The 21,505-nt window shown below is 38.5% G+C and overlaps 1 protein-coding gene across 2 annotated transcripts in view; it reads left to right on the forward strand.

Annotated features, from left to right (window-relative positions):
• Nucleotides 1-9,625, forward strand: part of TRABD (TraB domain containing) — a 22,145-nt gene extending 12,520 nt beyond the window's left edge. The window contains exons 3-9 of one of the 2 annotated variants that reach the window (XM_063445072.1): nucleotides 1,009-1,175; nucleotides 3,145-3,285; nucleotides 4,990-5,100; nucleotides 5,460-5,599; nucleotides 6,290-6,462; nucleotides 7,523-7,634; nucleotides 8,659-9,625. In XM_063445072.1, coding sequence (XP_063301142.1) covers nucleotides 1,009-1,175; nucleotides 3,145-3,285; nucleotides 4,990-5,100; nucleotides 5,460-5,599; nucleotides 6,290-6,462; nucleotides 7,523-7,634; nucleotides 8,659-8,830 — 1,016 coding nt within the window. In that variant the 3' untranslated portion in view covers nucleotides 8,831-9,625. The remainder of the gene's footprint in view (nucleotides 1-1,008; nucleotides 1,176-3,144; nucleotides 3,286-4,989; nucleotides 5,101-5,459; nucleotides 5,600-6,289; nucleotides 6,463-7,522; nucleotides 7,635-8,658) is intronic. The other variant, XM_063445073.1, reaches the window with a different exon arrangement.
• The last annotated feature ends 11,880 nt before the right edge of the window (nucleotides 9,626-21,505 follow it).

The following is a 21,505-nucleotide window of genomic DNA, read 5'->3' on the forward strand; positions in this document are numbered from 1 at the left end:
AAAACTGATGAAATGAAGGCTGCATTGGGATACTTGTTCAATATTTTCCCTGGCAGGCAATAAATATTAATTCAAAGTGAATTTCAAATTTAAGGCCAAAGTAGCCAAGCTGAACGCACATACAGGTTGTTTTGTTTCCTCTCTCTAGTTTGGCTGTTTTGACCTTTCATTTGAAATTCCCTTTGAATTCTCACTTCAGTAGATGAAAGAGTCCGTATAGGTTTGGTAGATTAATAGAGCCCATGCGCTGATTATGACGCACACTTGCAGAAGGCAATGAGCTGTACCGCGCCTTACCTTCCCATGTAGTATCCAAAGAGGACATTATAGGTACACTATAGTCACCACAACAACTACAGCTTAATGTAGTTTTTTTTTCTGGTGAGTATAATCATTGCCTTGAGGCATTTTCATGCAAACACTGATTTTTCAGAGAAAAGGCAGTGTTTACATTGCCCCTAGGGATGTGTCCAAGTGGCCACTCCTCAGAGGGCCACTGGAGATGCTTCCTAGGGCAGTGCTGGACAGTAGGTAGCACTGCCATTGAGTCTCCACGCTCTGAATGGGGATGCTGAATTTTCCTCAGAGAGATTAATTGATTAAATGCATTTCTATGAAGAAGTGCTGATTGGCCAAAACGGCGTTTGGCCCTGCCCGATCCCTCCTCCTTGACGATTTTTGGCTCAAATCGGCATTCTGATGATGTCATCAAGGAGGCCGATTTTAGCCAATCCGATGCTTTCCCATGGAAAGCATCGGATTGGCTAAAAGCATTGGAAATCATTGGATTGGCTCAAATTGGCATTCTGATGGCATCAAGGAGGCGGATCGGGGGTGGGGTTAGCACCGGCAGACCCACACAGCACTGGAAATAAGGTGAGTTTTTTTTAAATTCCTTTTAAGGGGGCTGAGGTAGGGCACGCCACCTAAATGGTGGATTTAACACTATAGGATCAGGAATACATGGTTGTGTTCCTTTTAAAGTGTTTATCCCCACTTCCTTTGCAGCTGATGCAGATGCCTTTCGAATCTTGTGGGAAATGAAAATGAAGAAAAGGCAGAGACAGCCCTCCCTTCCTGAAACAGTCACCCAGCTTACCACGGAGGAGGGCAGCACGGTGTACATTGTAGGCACTGCCCATTTCAGTGACAGCAGCAAGCAAGATGTGGTGAAGGTAACCGCTTAAACCCCTTTCAGATTTTAGTTTGAATCTGCGTAGCCATTGTAATCTTTAAATTCTCATTAATGGCCATAATATTAAATTTGTCTAACCCCAGCCCTGGAAGGGTTAAATAATTGCATTATGCTGTCCAAGAATGGGGTATTAATTATTAGTACAAATGGAACCAGAAGAAGATAATTCTGGCTAAATTATAATTTTGGTTTTATTATGACCAATTGTTTTGTGCCTAAAATATCAATATATATGTGTGTGTGTGTGTGTGTGTGTGTATACACACACACACACACACACACACACACACACACACACACACAACTGGACTGTCTTCAATCCAGATTTGGTCAAGTGTATATTTTATCTAAAATAATGACCTAATCTTCAATTATGTCCTGTACTTTGAACATAGTCTATTGTGTGCTGGTAAGCAGATTTAAAAACCCATTTTAAAATGGGAAGTTTGAAGAATATATTTCTGGGAATATATTTCTTGTGTATATTTCTACACAATCTGAGTGGTGTGTAGTAAACTGGCACATGTGGATTTAAATCTCATTTGTAGTGACTTGAAAACATTAATAGAGTTCTACAATTCTGTTTTCAAGTGACTGCAAGTTACATAATTGTCTATATTGAGAAAAGACTAAAGCCCATCAAGACCAACTGCAAAGCCAATTCTTTTATGCAGTAGGTCAAAAAGGGGGCAAACAATCCAGTAGTAGCCATTTCCAATTATGCTTCAAAAAGGGGAAAATAATCCTTCTTGACTCCATAATGGAATCTGATTTCTCCTTGGATCAACAACCTGTTTACATACATATCTATTATATTCTTGAATATTCTTTTTGTGCAAAAAAGCTCCCAAGCCTTTATTTTTTTTTTTCACGTTCTGCAATATCCTTCTTTAAAACTGGTGCCCAAAATTTGCAGCGCATATTCAAGGTGAGGTCTTATCATTAATTTGTGAAGAGGCAAAATTATATTTCATTCAAGTGAATCAATACACCCCTTTTTATACACGAAAGCTTCATACTAACTTTTGCAGCTGCAGAGCGGCATTGCATACTGTTGCCTAGTTTGTAATCTAGAATTATTCCCAAGTCCTTTTCATTTAATGTTCTCCTTAACTCTACCCCATTTGAAGTTTAGGTGACTTGTGTTTTCCTTATTTCAAAATGCGTGACATTGCCTTTATCTGTATTGAATTTCATCTTTCACTTACCTGCCCAGTTCCCCAATTCATCCAAAACACTCTGTAGAGAAGCTATATCATGTTCAGACTGTTTTTTCTTACCTAGTTTTGTGTCATCTGCAAACACCGACAATTTACTTTAAATGTCTACTTCAGTATCGTTTATACATAAATTAAAGAGAAGTGGACCCAGGACAGAACCCTTTGGCACTCCACTTACCGCTTTTGAAGATTTGAATCAAATCTACTGGAACACCCTGAATTATATTTCTACTAACTTCTTAGAATGCAATTAAGTTAGTTTGGCATGACCTGTCTTTCATAAAACCATGTTGATTCCTGCTAATGATATTTTTGTTCAAAGTGAATTCTAGAATATTATCCCTTAACAGCACTTCTAATAATTTCCCAACCACTGATGTTAAGCTCATGGGTCTGTAGTTTTCAGGCTGAGCTTTTGAACCTTGGCACAGCAGATGATGTGGACTACATCTCTCTTTAAGGCTTTGCCATTATTATTGTTTTGAGAGCTTTATGGGAGATGTAGTCTACACCATCTGGACTGCTGAAGGTTGCCTTCCCCGACTGTAGGCGTCAAGAGCCCCAGGTGTTGTCACACAAACTCGAGAGTCAATAAAATATGAGCAGACTCAACCCACAACCTCTCTGCACAATAACCATTACAGTGAGCTGTAGGTATGTGGTTTTACCATGAGTCCAAACTGTCCAGGTGTCCTGAGCTTTCTAACTTAATATATCATACATCTGCAGACTATCCAGGAGGTCCAGCCGGATGTGGTTGTTGTTGAACTTTGTCAGTACAGAGTGTCCATGTTAAAGATGGATGAGGAGACATTGCTCAAGGAAGCCAAAGAAATTAACCTGGAAAAACTCCATCAAGCCATTAAACAGGTAATTGTTTTCTTTACAGAGCGCAATCTGCGCAATGTATTTTACTAGACACATACAAAGTGTAATATGGCTTTGTCCTCTCTCAGCCAATAAAAGACACTCTGTGCCTAGGGATATACACACAATTCACATTCTGTGCATTATGACTAATGACACCTCTACGATGTTGCCGTAGGTTGAATTACATCTCCAGCAGCACAGGGGTTAATCTCGATATGTGGAGCGTTGTCAAAGCAGAACGCTGCACATAAAGACACAAGGCATTATGACCACTTCAAATCACTGGAGGAGGAGTCATCGTGCTTGGAGTAACCCTTTAAATATTAAATTAATGAGGGTGGGGTGTGTTTCTACTAAAACAAAGTTAGTTGCTTATTCTTTCTAAGAATTTACAGAGGTCTACTGTTTGGATTGAAATGTAATTGTGCTTTCAATGTAAATAAATTGGCTGGTAAGGTGCACATTGATTCAGACACACTGCACACATTGCACTTGACAGTACAAAAGTAAAGTGACTGCTCTCCCATTGAATGGCTGAGTTTATCATTTTAATTTTTTCCCCACCATAATAAGGATTGCTGCTCTATCGGCAAGAAATTGGTCAAACATCCTATATCTTGGCTCATGCATTAATGAAAGAGAGCACTTATGTGACAAGCAATACAATATACCAAATACTGCACTCTCTAGTTTGTATTTTACACACACAAAACCGTGAATTGTATATTAAGGCAAGATAATTCCATTAAAGGGATACTCCACCCTGACTGTGACTCACACAACCTCCCTACACACTTAATGGTTATAGAAAAAAAAAAAAATCAATTTTATATTGAATTTTTTAAACTTGCCTTTTTTCACAGTATGTTTATTTAGATCTTTTCTTTGTCCTGTTATTTTAATTGCCTGTTAAAACTTAAAGCAGCCTCCTATGTGTGAGAAAAGTCCAGTTAACAGAGCACGAGATCAGAATGTCTGCTGGGGCATAATCTACACAACAAACCTTTCATTAAGGATAACTCCAAACTTCCAAACCCCCCCCCCCCCCCCTTCCCCTCACCTCCCACCCCCCTTATAAAGGTGTTTGATCTCTGATAGAACTCAGCACTTTTATAAACTTGGGTAAAATGATGGAACTCCTCACCCATAAAGCACTTCCGCAAGCAGAAGTGCTTTTGGGGTGTGGAGTGTTCCTCTAAAAACCCATCTGGCCATTCAAATAACAGGTAATATGTTTTTTTTATACACGTTTTCTACTTTGTCCTTACATTCTAAATTCACTGTGAATTCCCAACAATCCTCATTTTGGTGAGAAATCCTGTTTGTGTGACCAAATAAAGACACCAGGGGGTGCTATTCGCATTTTAACATGACTTTGTATTGGTGGCTTAGAGAATTGGAACTACATAAATGTCCGACTTGATGCTCTTCTTGAGTGTATTGCTTTCTGTATTGTTGTTAAGGTGTTTTTGTTGGGATGGTTTACTTTTCAGGTCAGCAAAGTGCCCTTCTGCAACTTTCACCTTGGGGACAGACCTATTCTGGTTACGCTCAATATGTTTTTTTTTTATTTTTTTTTTTAATACATCCTGTAAAAGTTTGTGTTTCTACTTTGGAAGCGGTTATGCAGTTATTTGAAGTGGGTGTTTTTTGTTTTGTTTGTTTTATTAGACTAATTATATTTTTATTTCTGTGTTTCTGCAGAATGGAGTCATGTCTGGTCTCATGCAGATGCTTTTATTGAAAGTCTCTGCCCACATCACTCAGCAGCTGGGAATGGCTCCTGGAGGAGAGTTTAGAGAGGCTTTCAAAGAGGTCAGTTACAAAGTCCACGTAACTCTTTGGGCCTAATTTGAAATGAGAGGCTCCAGGTTGTCTAGTTGTAGATTATGTTCCCAAAATGTGAAAGATCAAAGCTTCTAAAATACATAACAAAACTCTACTAAGCATACAGCCGTTGATACAAACAACTAGAATAAAAAAGCTTCAAATATAAAGACAAAATAAGCTTCAAAATAAAGACACCAGGGGGTGCTATTCACATTTTAACAGGACTTTATATTGGTGGCTTCGAGAATTGGAACTAGATAAACATCCGACTTGATGCTATTCTTGAGTGTATTGCTTTCTGTATTGTTGTTAAGGTGTTTTTGTTTGGATGTGTTATTTTTCAGGCCAGCAAAGTGCCCTTCTGCAAGTTTCACCTTGGGGACAGACCTATTCCGGTTACATTCAAGAGAGCCATTGCTGCACTTTCATTCTGGCAAAAAATGAAGCTAGCCTGGGGTCTGTGCTCTTTATCTGACCCCATCAGGTACGTGCAACCAGATTCCTGGAGACCTGGAAGCCATTATATTGCCAGCTTGGTTACTTGGATCTGTGATTCATTTAGCAAACATTGCAATTCTAATGTCCAGATTACACGTAGAGCACAACATATGTTGAAAAGAGAAAGATCGTGTCTACGGTCACAGATGTGATATCATTGTACCTTGTAATAGTATTTTCTCAGTAGATCAGAAAAACTGAAGAGGCCTACTGAAATCCATAGATGTTAAAGGGATACTAAAAACACCAAAACAATTTGGTTTTATGAAGTGGTTATAGTGTATAGATTGTGCCTCTGCAATCTTACTGACCAATTATCTGCCATTTAGGAGCTAATTCACTTTGATTATAGAGCCCTAGCAATACCTCTCCTGCATGTTACCTACACAGTCTTCTTACACATTTCCTGTAAAGTGAGATATAATGTTTTAACTTCCTTTCTTGTACATTTGGTTTCATTTAGAATTTCTCGCCTCTGTTAATATACCGCAGGATTAACGTTCTGTTAATCGAGCAGGAGATGAAAGCTTCTAAAGTGAAACCACTGTCACATCTGATTTGAAAAATAAAATCATTATAAATAAATCTACACATCGTCATGGGCTATTTAAAAGGTCTAGACCTGCTGGATAATCATTGGATACCAATTTCCATGTAACACAAGTCTTTCTTTTAGTGAAGATGACGTGGAGAAGTGCAAGCAGAAGGATTTGCTGGAGCAGATGATGGCTGAAATGATTGGAGAGTTCCCAGATTTGCACCGTACCATAGTCTCCGAGAGAGATCTGTATCTCACTTACATGCTGAAGCAAGCTGCTAAAAGAATAGAATTACCTTGTACCTCTGAAAGTAAGTGTACCTTCCCTTACTGTGCATGTCTAACTATCTGTCCGTAGACTTTATAAACATTGTATTCTAAGGAAGCAGAAAGAACTACGTACAATAGACTTCATGATCTCCTATCATGTGATGTGAATGAGTAATGGTCAATGTTTCACATCAAGCCTTTGATCCACCAGGCTGTCAATCGTATGTTTATCTATGGTTGGATACCACACTTTTTAGAAGTATACTCTAGCCACCATGATCAGTACGGTGTGTTCTAGTGGTTACGGTGCAAGGATTATATGGGTGCAGTTGTTTTGATAGTAACTCATCTGTTTTAAGGAGCAGTTTCAATATGGAATTAGACATAATTCCACAGATCAGTGAAATCCAGCTCCACAACTGTTTTTATTTATTTTCAGACATTTCAAGCATCGGTGCACAGACAAAACTGTGATGTAATTGTAATAATAATAATAATTGTAATAATAAAGTCTGAATACTGATGGGAATATCTTTAAGTTTGTGGCCGAACAATCAGAAAATATTGATTTGTAGCAATGATACATTTTTTAAATAAAAAAGAACCACACAAACGGATGAATGAATCAGAGCAAACAAAGATACATTTGCTGGATGTACAACAGCTGCTGTCTGGGATGGGAAGCTGCGGCAATATTAGAATCTATCTCAATCAGCATTGCTTGTGTATCACTGGTTTGATTTTGAGTGTCAAAACCTATTATTTCTGTCGCTGCTGTTTTGTCTTTCCTGAAGCTCAATCTCGCTCATTAAAACGCTGCTTAGAAACACGCACTGCTCTTCAGAATGGAGTTTATTGACTGGAGTATTCTATCATTTTGCAAATTATAAGCCAAAACAGCTACACTTTGCAATTTATTCACCCTTGTTACTTTTCTAAAATATCCCCATTCCTTTGTGAATTCTCCACTGTCTCTGTTTGGAGAATAAACCCCACCATCTCACGCAGCAGATTTTTGGGTATTTGTCCCAATTCTTCTGGTTTATAAAAATACATTTTGTTCAATAACCCATTTTTATTTATTATTTTCTGTTTCTACAGCAGAGCCTAGAAAAAGCATCCCATCCATTGTGGTTGGAGTGGTCGGGATGGGACATGTGCCTGGGATTGAAAAGAACTGGGTCAATGACGTCAACATCCATGAGATCATGAGGTAAACACTAAGGTTGTTAACACTGGGGTGTGTTCACAAAACACTGAATTGCAGTGAACTGAAATGTAAGCAGCAACATTTAGACTAAATTAGCTGATCGGTAAAAATTCTCCATTGCAGTTATAATCGTAGCTTTACTATTGTAGCCTAAATTTGGCCATTTGGATATTAATTTGCTGGATTTAGGAATGCTGTGAATAAACCCATTTTGTGTCAGCTGTAACACGTCTCCCCTGCTTTAACTTTCATTTGTGATTATGCCAGCATTGAAACCTATTTCAAGGGGACTTAAGGGCATTGCACGGTTTGTGATAAATATGCGGAGGTGGGATATATTTCCCCAGCTACTTCCTTATTTGATAGAACTGTGAACAGTCATTTTAAATACACAAACTAAAAGATGTTGGCTTCTGCCATGCTGTAGGGAGGAATAGAACGCACACACACACACACACACACACACACACACACACTTACTAAATGCATGGGTATTAATGAGTAGGTATTGCTGATTATTAGAAAAAATGCAGCAAACTAGGTACAGTTAATCAATGTTTTGAGTTTTTGTTTTTTAATTCTCAGTCATGATGAGAATAACCAAAGTTGAAATGGTAACATTATTGGTTCATTGTGTGTGTGTGTATATGTATATGTATATGTATATGTATGTATATATATATATAATTATTTTTAATGATATATTTGGACGTAAGGTAGGAGGAAGCTGTAGTTTCTGGAGTGATGCATATTGGTTTCCCCCTATTCTATCCATTATAGCAAGTTTGTATAACAATGTCATTGTAAGGCTGGCTGAGGGTCATCAGAGTCTGGGGAAAACTTTTTTTTAATAAATACAAAATGTATGTGTTAAAATATATTTCCTATAAAATACTGAAATCCTTGTATAGTGATAACTTTTTGACATAAGAGCACTTTGTGGAAGTGTTTTAATTCTGTTTAAGCCTGCAAATTGAATATCCTGTAAATTCTGTGGTAACTCATTTTATTATCTGCTTTTTCTTAGTGTGCCTCCTCCTTCGACACTGAACAAGATTGTTACTCTTGCTGTAAAAGTGACATTCTTCGGACTCTTAGGTTACGGTTGTTACTGTATTAGTAAAAGGACTGTTCGGATGATTCTCTCAGTGCCAGCCACACAGTATTGCCTTCAAAGACTGAACAGAATGAGCCTCTGAAGTGAGAAGTGTGCAACCTGACCAGTCTATAAAATGTAATCGAGACGAGGCACGCCATTGAGCCACTTCTCGAAATTTGATACAGGAGCATAGTTAAGCAGGGGTTTTCTCCATTTTAAGTGATTGTTCTGAAATTACACCAGCCTAAATGTATTTCCTTGGGAAAGATTTACATGCTAACTGGTAACCTGGAGACTGAGGTGTCGATGGATCCATTTAAATATCTTATTACATTCTCCTTTCTTGGACTGCACTCTCTAACGGTACTATAATGGGTTCCCAGTGTGCACTGCAAGAGTGTTATGAGTTATACCAAAAGTATTCTTGTGGTGTGAAACACCAAGCAAATTACTCTCTACTCTAGGTCTCGTGGGTGAATTTATGTCTGTACATTGAGGTTTTCACCAAATTTCTTGGTGGTCAAACACTTTCTTTATCCTGTCCACTTAATTAACCAATTTTTATAACGCTATAACTATATACACTGCCTTTAATTGTCTGAAGAAGTGCAAATGAACACCTGTTCAGCCTTCTCATAATTTTACAAAATCTCATTATCTATGCATTAATACACAGGAGGTTTGTTGTTGATTTATTTTTTTTTAAATAATTTTTATGGGCACTGACGGGGAGGTTTTGATTGCTAATAATTGCTGATCAAGCCTTTCTTTTGTTTTTATAAGAAAAGTGTTGAAGCTGCATTCACTGAATATTGTGAGCTTCTAAAATCTCTAGCTTTTATTAGAAAACTCATTTACACAAATGTATGGTCCAAACTGAAATCAAGACATTTCTTTAACCCCTTAAGGACACATGGCATGTGTGACATGTCATGATTCCCTTTTATTCCAGAAGTTTGGTCCTTAAGGGGTTAAAGCGCTATAGCTTTGTGTCTCATATGTTGCTGTACTTTCTCAAGATAATGTCTGATAGCACTTTAAAGAAGAATAGTTTGTTTCATTTTCGGTAAATATTTAGTGAGTGTGACTCTAACCCTTTTTCTTAATAATAACACAAAAGCTGGGAAACCATCCTTTAAAAAAAATTTCATCAGACTTTCAAATTAGCTCCATTATGGACTCCTTTTCATAGCTCCCCTCCCCCAAATTTATAAAACCTGTACTGTAATTAGTAGTTCTTGCACCTATTCCTGCACGCCTTCCTTTCACAAATCAAGTCACGTTTTTATTCTTCTCAAAATAGAAAATCACTGTCTAGTCCTTTTTAGAGAGCGGTGTCGGGAGTTTTGTATTTTGCAGAAAATCTAATACGGTGTTTTACGTTTGTGAATATAGGGCAGCAAATACAGGTGAACCTGCCTCGGCGTAAAAATGAATTATTTTGTTTAGGACAAAGATGTTCCCTTAAAGCCATTATTTAAATTGAGGAACGTGTAATGCTGATTGAGCCTGTCCCTCCCATGTGCAATGTTTTGGAGGTTTCTCCATGTCTGTACAGGACACGTCTTCTGTGTTAAAGGGACAACCCAGGCTGGAGAAGACTGCATGGAAGGAGTTATGTATGTGCGTGTATATATATATTTTAAAAAGAAATAGATAAAATATTCTTACTACATTTGCAGTTTCTGCATTCCGCTTTCCTCTCACCAGGTAGTGGTTAGAACCTCACCCAATCCTGATTCTTTGTTTGTTCTGAGTGGGAGTATTGCACTAATTCTAGATATTCCCCTGCCCAGCAAGAGTTTGGGGCATGTTTAACTTGGCACCTGGCAAAAGTCTATTTCAAGATAAGAGGCGCTAATAAAAGTTGGGTTACCAAATAGTTTGTTATTGTGATTGGAGTTCGTTGTTGCTACTGCACAGGCTTTCTTGGTAAGCACTGCAGGAACCTTCAAACACTTGTAATGTCATTGCTTGCTCGGTGTTTCGGATTTTTTGTTGCTGTAAATGTTTGAAAACCGAAAGTAGGGCAACAGACATCCCATGGGGACTAGTGGCACCATAACCACTGCATCACACTGTAGTGGTTATGGTGTTTATTGCCCCTTTAACTAGTCAATAGTGTAACATGCCTTGTAATTATTTGGAGATTATCATAATGATAAAAGCCATGTGGCATTATCACGCCCATAGTAATATATAATGAATAATACATTTTCTTGTGCTGCTTTTGCTTTTGGGTAAAGCATGTTGACACTCTCCGATTAGAAGAGGCTTAAAACAGAACTTTTTACTTTCCACTAAATTTAATGCCCCCGTGATAGTGTCAAGTTTATGACCGTTGAATATGTACAAAATAGAACCTCTCTATGCTTTATGCATTAATATAGAATGCATGTGCCGTAACATTGAGTTACTAAAAGCTATTTTTATTAGTCACCCCTGGTCTTTCCAAATAGGACCTTCTCTGTTTACAAACAAAGCTCTCAAGCTTTAAGCTCTCATTCGTCACTAGTGATGGCTGAGGGGAAAAAGGCTCTGTCTATGCGAGGAGCTGGAAGGAATTTCACAGAACAAGATGGCAAGGGACAGGTTCTGGTAAGTAAAAACTACTGCAAGTTGAGCAGTCATCATTTGAGGTCTTCACATATTTTGTCAAAGATCCCAGAAGGTGACACTGTTTTTCCCCCCAAACCTCATTATTTTAGTGGAGCCCCTCGAACACAAAGTGACCTAAATAATGCATTTCATAAGATTTTACTGGTATCTGAATTTTACCATGTATACCCTGCTTAAAAATTCACTTACCTATCCTATATATACACACATTAATATGTGTTTACATAATTTCTAAGCCCAATTTAAATTCTTTAAGGCAATTGTCAGGTTCCTGGACATTATCTGACTTGCCTATTGGTACAAACATATAATTTGCTTTTACAATAATATGCTACCGCTTATACTTTTTTCTTTTGTCACCCAAATGTAATATTTTTTTTTTTTTGTTCTGTTTTGTATTTATGAAAATTTAACTAGTTTATTAGTTTGCTCCTCATGTGTTGGCTATTTACTGCAGAATTTAATAAAGCTTTGCTGCATACCAAAATATTTTAGATATAACTTTTAAGCTACTTCTAGGCTATATAAATGAATTTATTGAATATTTCACTTTGGTTTTATGTGTGCCTCAGGAATTTCTAAACACGGTGTGTATGAATCGGAATTTTTTCTAATCTATCTATTTTTAATTTTTATCTCACTTTTATAGATTTTTAAATTTCATGAGTAAATTTATTTTTAGGTACACATTGCTGAAAAACGACTTTGTTAATAACTTTTTTTTGTCACTTGTCACCGAATAATGCAAGGATTAAGCACCTTGGTCCTAATTTACAAAGCCGTGGTATTTTACATTACATCACTTGCGGGGCCACGTGCAGCTTAGTAAATATGCCCCGTATATTGTATTTTCACTCTGCAGTTTGCTTTTGTGTCTTTATTTCCAAATTTCAATTTCCTACTTTTAAAACCATTTTTAGAAATGTTTGTAATTAATGTTACAATAGCTTAATTAAGTAAACTAATTGGGTGCAAGTGCCGTTTGTTCATAGATTTTAGGATTCACCATGCAGCAATTACAACAAAACCTGGCTCTCTGATAGAGGACTTTAATTAGTGTAATTTAGCCATATTAAAACATTATGTATAATTTGGTGGTTATTTTGTTTTCTTTTTTGTGCTCATATGTGCACATACTTTGATTACTGAAATGTCTTTGTGAAAATTTAATTTAGTTTAGATTTTCAAAGGAGGTGCCCTTAAATTTCCAAATGAAATAATAAGAAAAATGTTATAGAGCATTGGTTTTCTAAACCAGTCATCAAGGACAAAAGACGGTTACGTTTTACCCAATTCTATTCCAATGGAGAGATTTGATAAAACTTAACATATTGCATAGTTGGTGGTCTTTGATGACTGGTACCATTCCAACTGTTGTAGAGCATATTAAAATAAGCTGTCTGTGTTCTTTTTTGTCTCTTGCATATGGTGTATCTATTTTTGTGGATGGAAGTATAGAAGTTGTTGAATCAAATGTGATAAAACTCTATCGTAAATTGATTTGTCGTCCACATAAAAAAAAAAAACACAAACATTTAATAGTGCCTGTTACGACAAACTGGAAGAAGTGCATTTAACTGTAGTTGGTTCATAATGCTTTGAGTTCCTTGATTGTGAGCATGTCACTCATTCAGGATTATTCACTTAAGTGAGAATTTCAAGTTAAGGCCAAAATAGCTGTATTTGAAAAATCTGTCGGCTATGCTTCCAGTTTTGCTACCTCTGCCTGAAATCTGAAATTCTCCTCCTTGAATTCACTTGAAATGTTCACTTCCTGAGAATAACCCTGATTGTCTTGTCTCTCTCTCTTCTTCTTTTTTTTTTTTTCTTCTTCTTCTTTTCTTACGAGGTATGTCTGTGTGTCTCACTCATTCTTCAATCTCGCTATTTGTACATCTAATTCTTTTTATAACGTGCACACCTACATCCTTAACTATTCAAAAGAGATGGACAAAATAATTGAAGAGCTCTGTATTTCGGACAGATTCGGTAGTCATTTCAGCTAATAATCCGGGTTTTCTGTCCCCCCTCCAAAAAAGTGCCCTGTATATTTTAAGGCGCTCTACATTATGTATAGATTTTATGTGTGAAGTGGACATTATCAGAGTTATTTACTAGAGTGAGCATTCAGATTAAATTTCAGGTTGGAAGCCAGAGTAGCGGAACTGAAAGCAGAGCTGACTTCGATAGTTTTTCTAGATCTTCTATTTTGACCTTAAATTTGAAATACTTTGAATTGTCACATTAGTAAATAACTCTGTAAGATTGTCTCCTGCGTGGTAACAACCGCAAATGTACAGGATAGGGACAGCGCGGTCTCTTCAGTATTAGATGATGCGACTAGCATCCCAAAATGTAAGCTGTTCACTGGGAAAACCGGAATGCTATCGGCATAATTTAAGGCCAAGTGACTGTGTGCAGCTGCCTATGGACATTGTAAACACTGAATGTTCTTCACGTAGAACTTATCCTTGTCTTATAACGGCTGTCCTTAAAGGTGGAATTTCCAATGTAACAATGTAACATTTCCATGTCTTGTCGCTAGAAATGTAGGCTGGTGTTCCCCAATCAGTCTTGCGGACTAGGAATATTCACTCTGTATTTTCACCTGTTTCATTCGAATACCCTCAGTCACCAAGGGGATGAAACATATCTTGGTTTGAGAACAACTAATGCAAACTATAAATCATTGCTTTTCTTCACAGGAATATTTTAACATTTCCACGGTTATTACGATTCAAACAATTTTATGAGCTCAAATGAAATTTCCTTGAAACAATTGAGATAATCTGATTCGTGCTTGTGTGGCTTATCAATATTGTAATTACAATTTTTAGAAAGATTGGGTGCATTCTAATCCATAATCCCTTAGTAATTAGTTTATACAGATCGTCTTAAAACAATTGGTTGGATTACGGACTTTTATACCATGCCTTTTTCGGTTCTGTTTTCTTAACACATATTTGATATTTTTCAAAGATTCTATAGCAAACTCTTGACATTTAATAAACTAAAGACCTATTATTCCAATCTTCCCTGAAAACTGTAAAGCCATAATGTTGCGTATGCCCGAGTCTTATAAAGGGTGCACACTTTTGAAATTTTTTGCAATAGCAGCGTGCCTTTTTAAGGTTTAAAGGGGAACATTACGTGATTTATATTCTAAAAACGAAATAAACAATTACAACCATCCTTTGCATATGCTGTTTTTCCTTCTTTACCAGCCCTGTTTTTGCTTGGAGAGTTTGAAAATGGAGATCAGCAGATTAACATATACAGATGATGGATTATTATTTGTGTGCTTCTTAATTTTGGTGAATAAGCCACTAGGCTAACAAGCTAAGTTCATTTTAGACAGGGAGTTAGATGTACATACCTATACATTGGTATCCTTTTTTTTTTTTTTTTATTGCAGTGACCACCTGTTAGTATTTTATTTACCATCCCCCCCATATCATGTATACTGCAAGAATGTGTGTGTCTCTCAACCTCCCCCCCCCCCCCCCCCTTCTTTAAGTCCATTTAGGAACTATGTGTATAAGGGGCATGTATAATTCTCATTTCATATACTATTGGATGCTACCATTAAATTCGGAGTCGTTTTAAACCAGCAACGTGCGTGTTGTTTAATTGGCTTCCCAGTACTGCAGAGGTACAGAAAAAAACAGCGATTGATAAATTAATAGACGTCCGTGGCAAATTAAGCGTTTTTAAAGAATTCTTCACCAATCTTGCAGATGAGGAGACCTGATTTCGCACTGTATGTGTTTTACATTTTGTTGTACATTTACCATATTTCATTTTCATTGTGTTCTTGACTTCATTTTACTTTACAGACATTCTAGAACCTTTCAAGCTTGAGATGTTGTGTTTATGTAAGTGGGTTATTTGCCCTCATTTAAGATAAAAATTTGGTACGTGTCTGTAATCTAGCATGTCACACCTGCAATCGTAGCATTGTGGCTAATCCCATCTCCGAATGTGTCAGGTTCTGGTCCATCTAGCCAGTAAAGCTCCTGGGTGTTTCGTATGTGCGAAATTACAAATTATTTTCTTATGCATGCGCAATGAGATGCTATACGCTTCCACAGAGCATCATGCAAGAAGGTACCAGCATCCATAAGATGTCACTATACTAATCATTTTGCACATATTTCATGAAAAGCGCTTTACGCTATCATTTTTGTTTTTCAATTTGGGTTGTGATGTCCTGATTGTGACTACCGCCATTAGTCGTTTTGGCAGGATTCTCCCAGCGTATATATTAAAGGAACACTACAGGGTCAGAAATACGAATGTGAATTCCTGACCCTAAAGTGTTACAAAAACAATGTAGATGGCTGCCCAGCCCTGAACCTTACTTAATGCAGAATTGTCACGTTTTGTCAACTTGATTGTTAAACATTGGGGGAAAACAGTCCCTGAAATCTAGAAAAGAAATAAAATTAAAAAAAAAAAACAGTTCAGATGAAGGGTACTAAACAGAAGCCGATTTGCTTTTACACATAATAAATAATGCTCTAATTAATCTGGGATCAAAGTCAAATGAACATTGTAAGATTGTCCATATGCTTATCTCTGTTCATCTAACTATATTGTTATGTCGTCACCAACCTCTACCTTTTTATATCTCACCCGAGCAGCCCACCACACTCCGTCCATAAGCTGTGAGACAACAGTGCAAGAGTAAAGGTTAATAGGGTTGTAAAAATAATTTACAGCACGTGCTTCCCATTAATCTCTATAAAATAAGAGTAAAAACATTCCACATTGCAGAGGATTTGCTAGTGGGTAAAATGTGCACAGTTAATGCATAAACACAAAGCAATCTTATTTATTTTTTTTCATGTATGCCATATACCAGTATTTCTTAACCTTTTACGAAGAAGTATCCGTGCAGGTCTAAAAAAAAGTAATTTCTATTGATTTTAATTCCAAATGAAACATGTAGACATGGTTATTTAAGTTAATATTGGAGAACAAGCCTGATTAAAGGTAAACTTTAAAATTAAATACGACATAATGTGAGAATATTGTGTGGACACCAATTACTGGCGGGACAGATGGTGCAGTTGCCCTTGGCGCAAAAATCAGGTGGGGCGTTGTGTGGCGCAGTGGCGAAACGACCTTCTGCAAGCTATAGACTGTAAGCTCATTTGAGCAGGGTCCTCTTCAACCTATTGATACTGGAGAAACTGACGGAAGCCAAGCACAGAGAGATGGACACAGGTTTCTTCAGGAAGGAAGAGATTCTTTATTCGGTTCACCGATCGGGACTCAGAGGGACTAATGTCACCAAAATACAGCAAGTTCTGAGCCCCGGACAATAGTGCAGGCTCCTTATATAGGCACATAACTCCTCCCATATTAAGCTCCACCCGCACATTCTCTTGACCAATCAATACAAATAAGAATTAACTTCCTGCTTGACCGCATGGCCTGTCCAGCACAATGGAGGAGGGGAATACTACATCCTGTATTCTTGCACATGCTCCGTACACTACTGATCGTATCTTGCCTCGTGCAACCAACTGATCGATACGTCAGCATATGCACGTACACATGCCACGTGGTAATCTCGGCCTACTAAATTTATTTTTACCGAGATTCCACCACATTCCCCCCTTTGATGCCTCTTGATATTTCACAATTACTTGAGGCATCACTTAACCTTGGTTTGCATACACCGCAAGTTACCATGAACCAGACCAGACTTGTCTATGATGTGAATCTTCAACACTCATCTTTCTGCATTGGTTCTCCCTGATCTAGAGCCTTATATTTATAAATTGCCATTATCTGTGCAGCAGCCTTCCTCTCTGCTATATTTTCTATCAGGCTTTGCACAGACCTAACTACTAAGGGGATAAGACATGGCAGGAGTAGACACAACATTAAAATCAGTAGGACTCCACCTACCAATGCCTTAAGCCCTCCAAACTGCTCATACCAGCTACCAAACCAACTACTTGGATTGTACCCTTTCCATACCTGAGTAGGCACATGTGCTAGTTTAACCATATGGCTAGTAAGCTCAGCTATTGCTTGCCCTTCGTCATCTATTTGAAGACAGCAATTGCTCAGGTTAAACTTCCCACATACACCTCCCTCTACTGCCAATAGGTAATCCAAGGCTAATCTATTTTGGTATACTGCTGTCCTCATCCTGGTATTATGCTTCGCTAGAAGATTGAGCGCTTGTGAGGTCTCATTAGTAATAATCTCAACCACCGCCTGTAATCTTGTAATTCATCATCTTCCCAGGCGCCTATCTCTATGGGTCCCCTTTTCTTCCTATGATTCACATCATACACTTTAACACCTAAAGTCTCACCTGTTTCGATAGGTAACAAGAAGAAGGATGGTTTGAGCATACCCAACACACATGCCCCTTCCCAGTCCTGTGGCAACTCCGAATAGGCTTTCTTACCACAGATCCAGTACAAATTTGCTGGGGCTCTCCAACTAGATGTGATGGATAGATCAAACCACACATCCTTTAAATTGGCATATCTTGCAAACGGGTTAGATGGTTCTGAGACATTTGAAGCCGACCACCAAGTTGTATTCTTTGTATCATCATCATAAGCTTTTTGCCCTAGACAAGTTAATTATCCTACAGAAGTATTATACATCATTCCTTTCCTTGCTATGCAAACATAACCTATGATGGAGGTCTTTAATCTCCACTCAGATTTACCTCTAACACTCATATGATAATCGGCTTGTGAAGATATTAATTGGTCAACTGCCTCAGAACCAGACATTACCTCCTTTGCTTCCCAAGGCCATTGGTCTCCCATGTTAGTACCTCCACACACAGCAGTTGGTAACATTAAGACTACCGGCAATACTTTCAGCTAAATCAATAAACAGGTTTTTAGCATTATGGGGGATCTTATTATCTATACTCATTTCTTCATAGAAGGAATGGTATACCTGATGAGTTTGGGAGGTTACCGTATCAGTCTCTATCCCTATAAATAATATTGTCCCAGGGTCTAAACCCGTCCCATATATTTGAAACCCAAATAAATTACCATATTTATCTAAGAACTTGTCGGGGTTATTTATAAGTATATGGACTGGATTGCATTCCATAGACTTACAGTAGGGATTGGTAGGCAACTTAATCACAATCATGTCCTTGTCTGCTGTCTGTCCCCAAGTTGCCCACCCCACACAAGACCAATATGGGCAAAAGTTATAATCTCTATTTGGGCATCTAGGACTCACATACTTATTTTTACTACTGGGACAAATATATTTATCGTTAGACCCATACGTTCTCTCCCATCTAAGATCCCCACATACATTCCACGGCTTTCTACCACTTGATATCGCCTTACACGCATCAAATAGCAGAACACCCGAAGAATGTACGGATTCTAATACCGTTTTGTTAATTAGGGTCCCCTGAGGATCTCCATTCCTGAGAGTCAACCAAATTGTACGGGGTTGATACTCTGGACTGAAGCACTTAGGTTCTCCTACTCCTAAATGGCACACACTATATTCTATATTTAAGTATCTACATCTTGATACATCTCCTTTACACTCGTATTGCGAATGCCAAATTAGGGTCTGGGAAATATGGTTACCTGTTCTTGTAGTCTTAATGCATACCTCACAGCTAGGAGTGTCGGTACCTCTACCTTCCTGAATATAAAAATACACATATAAAAACATTATCAGTAACACATCTTTCGTCATCATCCTCAGTCTTCATCCGTGCGATGGCACCTCAGCTTCCAGGATGTAAGGGCTGCAGGGAATGGAGTTCTGCTCGTCTTCACAGGGGTCCCTTCGAGACTTTTCCTGACTTGTACACTACACGTCGGTGAGCGGACAGGCTTTATTATGGCCTTCTCACTCACTTACCAATCTCTGAAACAATAAAATTTGTAATCCACAAGGTTCCTCGTCACTCCGACTGAGTCGTGCGCTTTAACCGGATCTTGCAGGGATTCTCTGGATCTGCTGTAGCTTGCCAAGAATCGACTGCTGCTGGTTTAACCCTGGAGTGATGTATCCACGGAGTCACTTCGGCCACTTTTATCGCTGTAGGGGTAGACAAAAGAACAATATAAGGACCTCTCCACTTGGGCCCTAACGGTACATTATTCCACTCTTTAATCCACACTTGGTCTCCTGGGTGGTAATTATGAACTGGGGGATAAATATTCACAGGTAATCTATCTTGTACCCATTTCTGTACCTCCTCCATAGTCTTACCCAACTCTACAACCTGCTGCCGGGTAATTCCTTCTCCCAACTGACTCAAATCCCCCCTTAAGTTACCAAGTACGGGAGGTGGTCACCCATACATGATTTCAAAAGGAGAGAGGCCCATCCTTCTGGTAGGTGTACTGCGGATTCGCAATAGAGCTATGGGCAAGAGAACATTCCACTTAAGTTGGGTTTCCTGACACATTTTAGCCAACTGGTTCTTAATAGTTCTATTCATTCTCTCTACCTTACCAGAACTCTGGGGTCTATATGCCGTATGAAGCCTCCACTTTATACCAAGCATATGAGTCAGTTGTTGTAGGCACTGATGAACAAAGGCTGGACCATTGTCCGATCCTATAGAGCAGGGTAGTCCATATCGGGGTATTATTTCTCGTAGCAGGAATCTCACAACTTCTCCTGCTTTCTCTGTACGAGTAGGACATGCTTCTACCCAGCCTGAATAGGTGCACACAACTACCAGTAGGTAGTGATGTCCACCAGATTTAGGCATTACTGTATAGTCAATTTGTAGATCGGACATGGGGAGTCCCCCCATAAACTGAACTCCTGGTGGCTTTACTGGTCCTTGCCTTGCATTATTTTTAGCACACATTACACATCTTCGTACAATGGCTTGAGTTAAGTTGGACAATCTTGGTATGTAGAAATGTTTTCTGAGAGATTCTTCTGTACTATCTCTCCCAGAATGTGTCCCGTTGTGATAGTTTTGGACAATTTCTACCGCTAGTGATGCTGGAATGACTATTCTCCCATCTTCTAACTGATACCATTTGTTCTCCAAATACTTTCCAGGTTCAGTCTTTAACCACTCCTCTTCTTGAGCTGTATAAACTGGAGTCCATTGAGACAGTGGAGTTGGTATAAGAGCAGCTATATGCTCCACATATTCCTGTCTTTCTGATTCAGCGGCACGCTTAGCTGCACTATCTGCCATCCGATTTCCTTTGGTTACATCACCATCTCCTCTCAGATGCGCTCGACAATGTATAATACCGACTTCTTTCGGTTCCCACACTGCTTCCAATAGTTGTAGGATTTCAGCTGCGTACTTGATTTCTTTGCCTTCTGAATTCAATAGTCCTCTTTCTTTATACAAAGCTCCGTGGGCATGAGTGGTTAAAAACGCATACTTGGAGTCCGTGTAGATGTTCACTCTTAAACCTTCAGCCAATTGTAACGCTCGTGTCAGTGCTATCAATTCTGCTTTTTGTGCTGATGTTCCTTTTGCCAGTGGCCGAGCTTCTATCACCTTGTCTATCGTTACTGCATATCCTGCATAGCGGATCCCTTCTTTCACATAACTACTGCCGTCTGTGTAATATTGAACATCGGGGTTCTGGATGGGAAAATCACGACGATCTGGTCTACTTGAAAATACTTCATCCATCACTTCCAAACAATCATGTTGACTTTCAGTAGGTTGTGGCAAAAGGGTAGCTGGATTTAAGGTATTAACAGTCTCTAAATGCACTCTTGGGTTTTCACACAACATTGCTTGATACTTGGTCATACGGCTGTTACTAAACCAATGATTTCCTTTGTAATCCAACAACGTCTGTACTGCATGTGGAACTCGTACATAAAGTTCTTGACCCAGAGTGAGTTTATCGGCTTCAGCTACTAGCAGGGCGGCTGCAGCTACGGCTCTTAGACAAGGTGGAAGTCCGCTGGCCACTGCATCCAGTTGCTTAGACATGTAGGCAACAGGTCTTTGCCATGATCCCAAGTACTGTGTCAATACTCCCACAGCCATTCTTCTTTGCTCGTGTACATACAGGTAGAATGGTCGTGTATGATCAGGTAGACCTAATGCTGGGGCACTCATCAAAGCCTTCTTCACATCTTCAAATGCCGTTTGCTGTTCTTGAGTCCATAAGAAGGGGTCGTGCTCTGTACCTTTGAT

Source organism: Pelobates fuscus, chromosome 3 (assembly GCF_036172605.1).
Source record: "Pelobates fuscus isolate aPelFus1 chromosome 3, aPelFus1.pri, whole genome shotgun sequence".
In the NCBI taxonomy this organism is placed as follows: domain Eukaryota; kingdom Metazoa; phylum Chordata; class Amphibia; order Anura; family Pelobatidae; genus Pelobates; species Pelobates fuscus.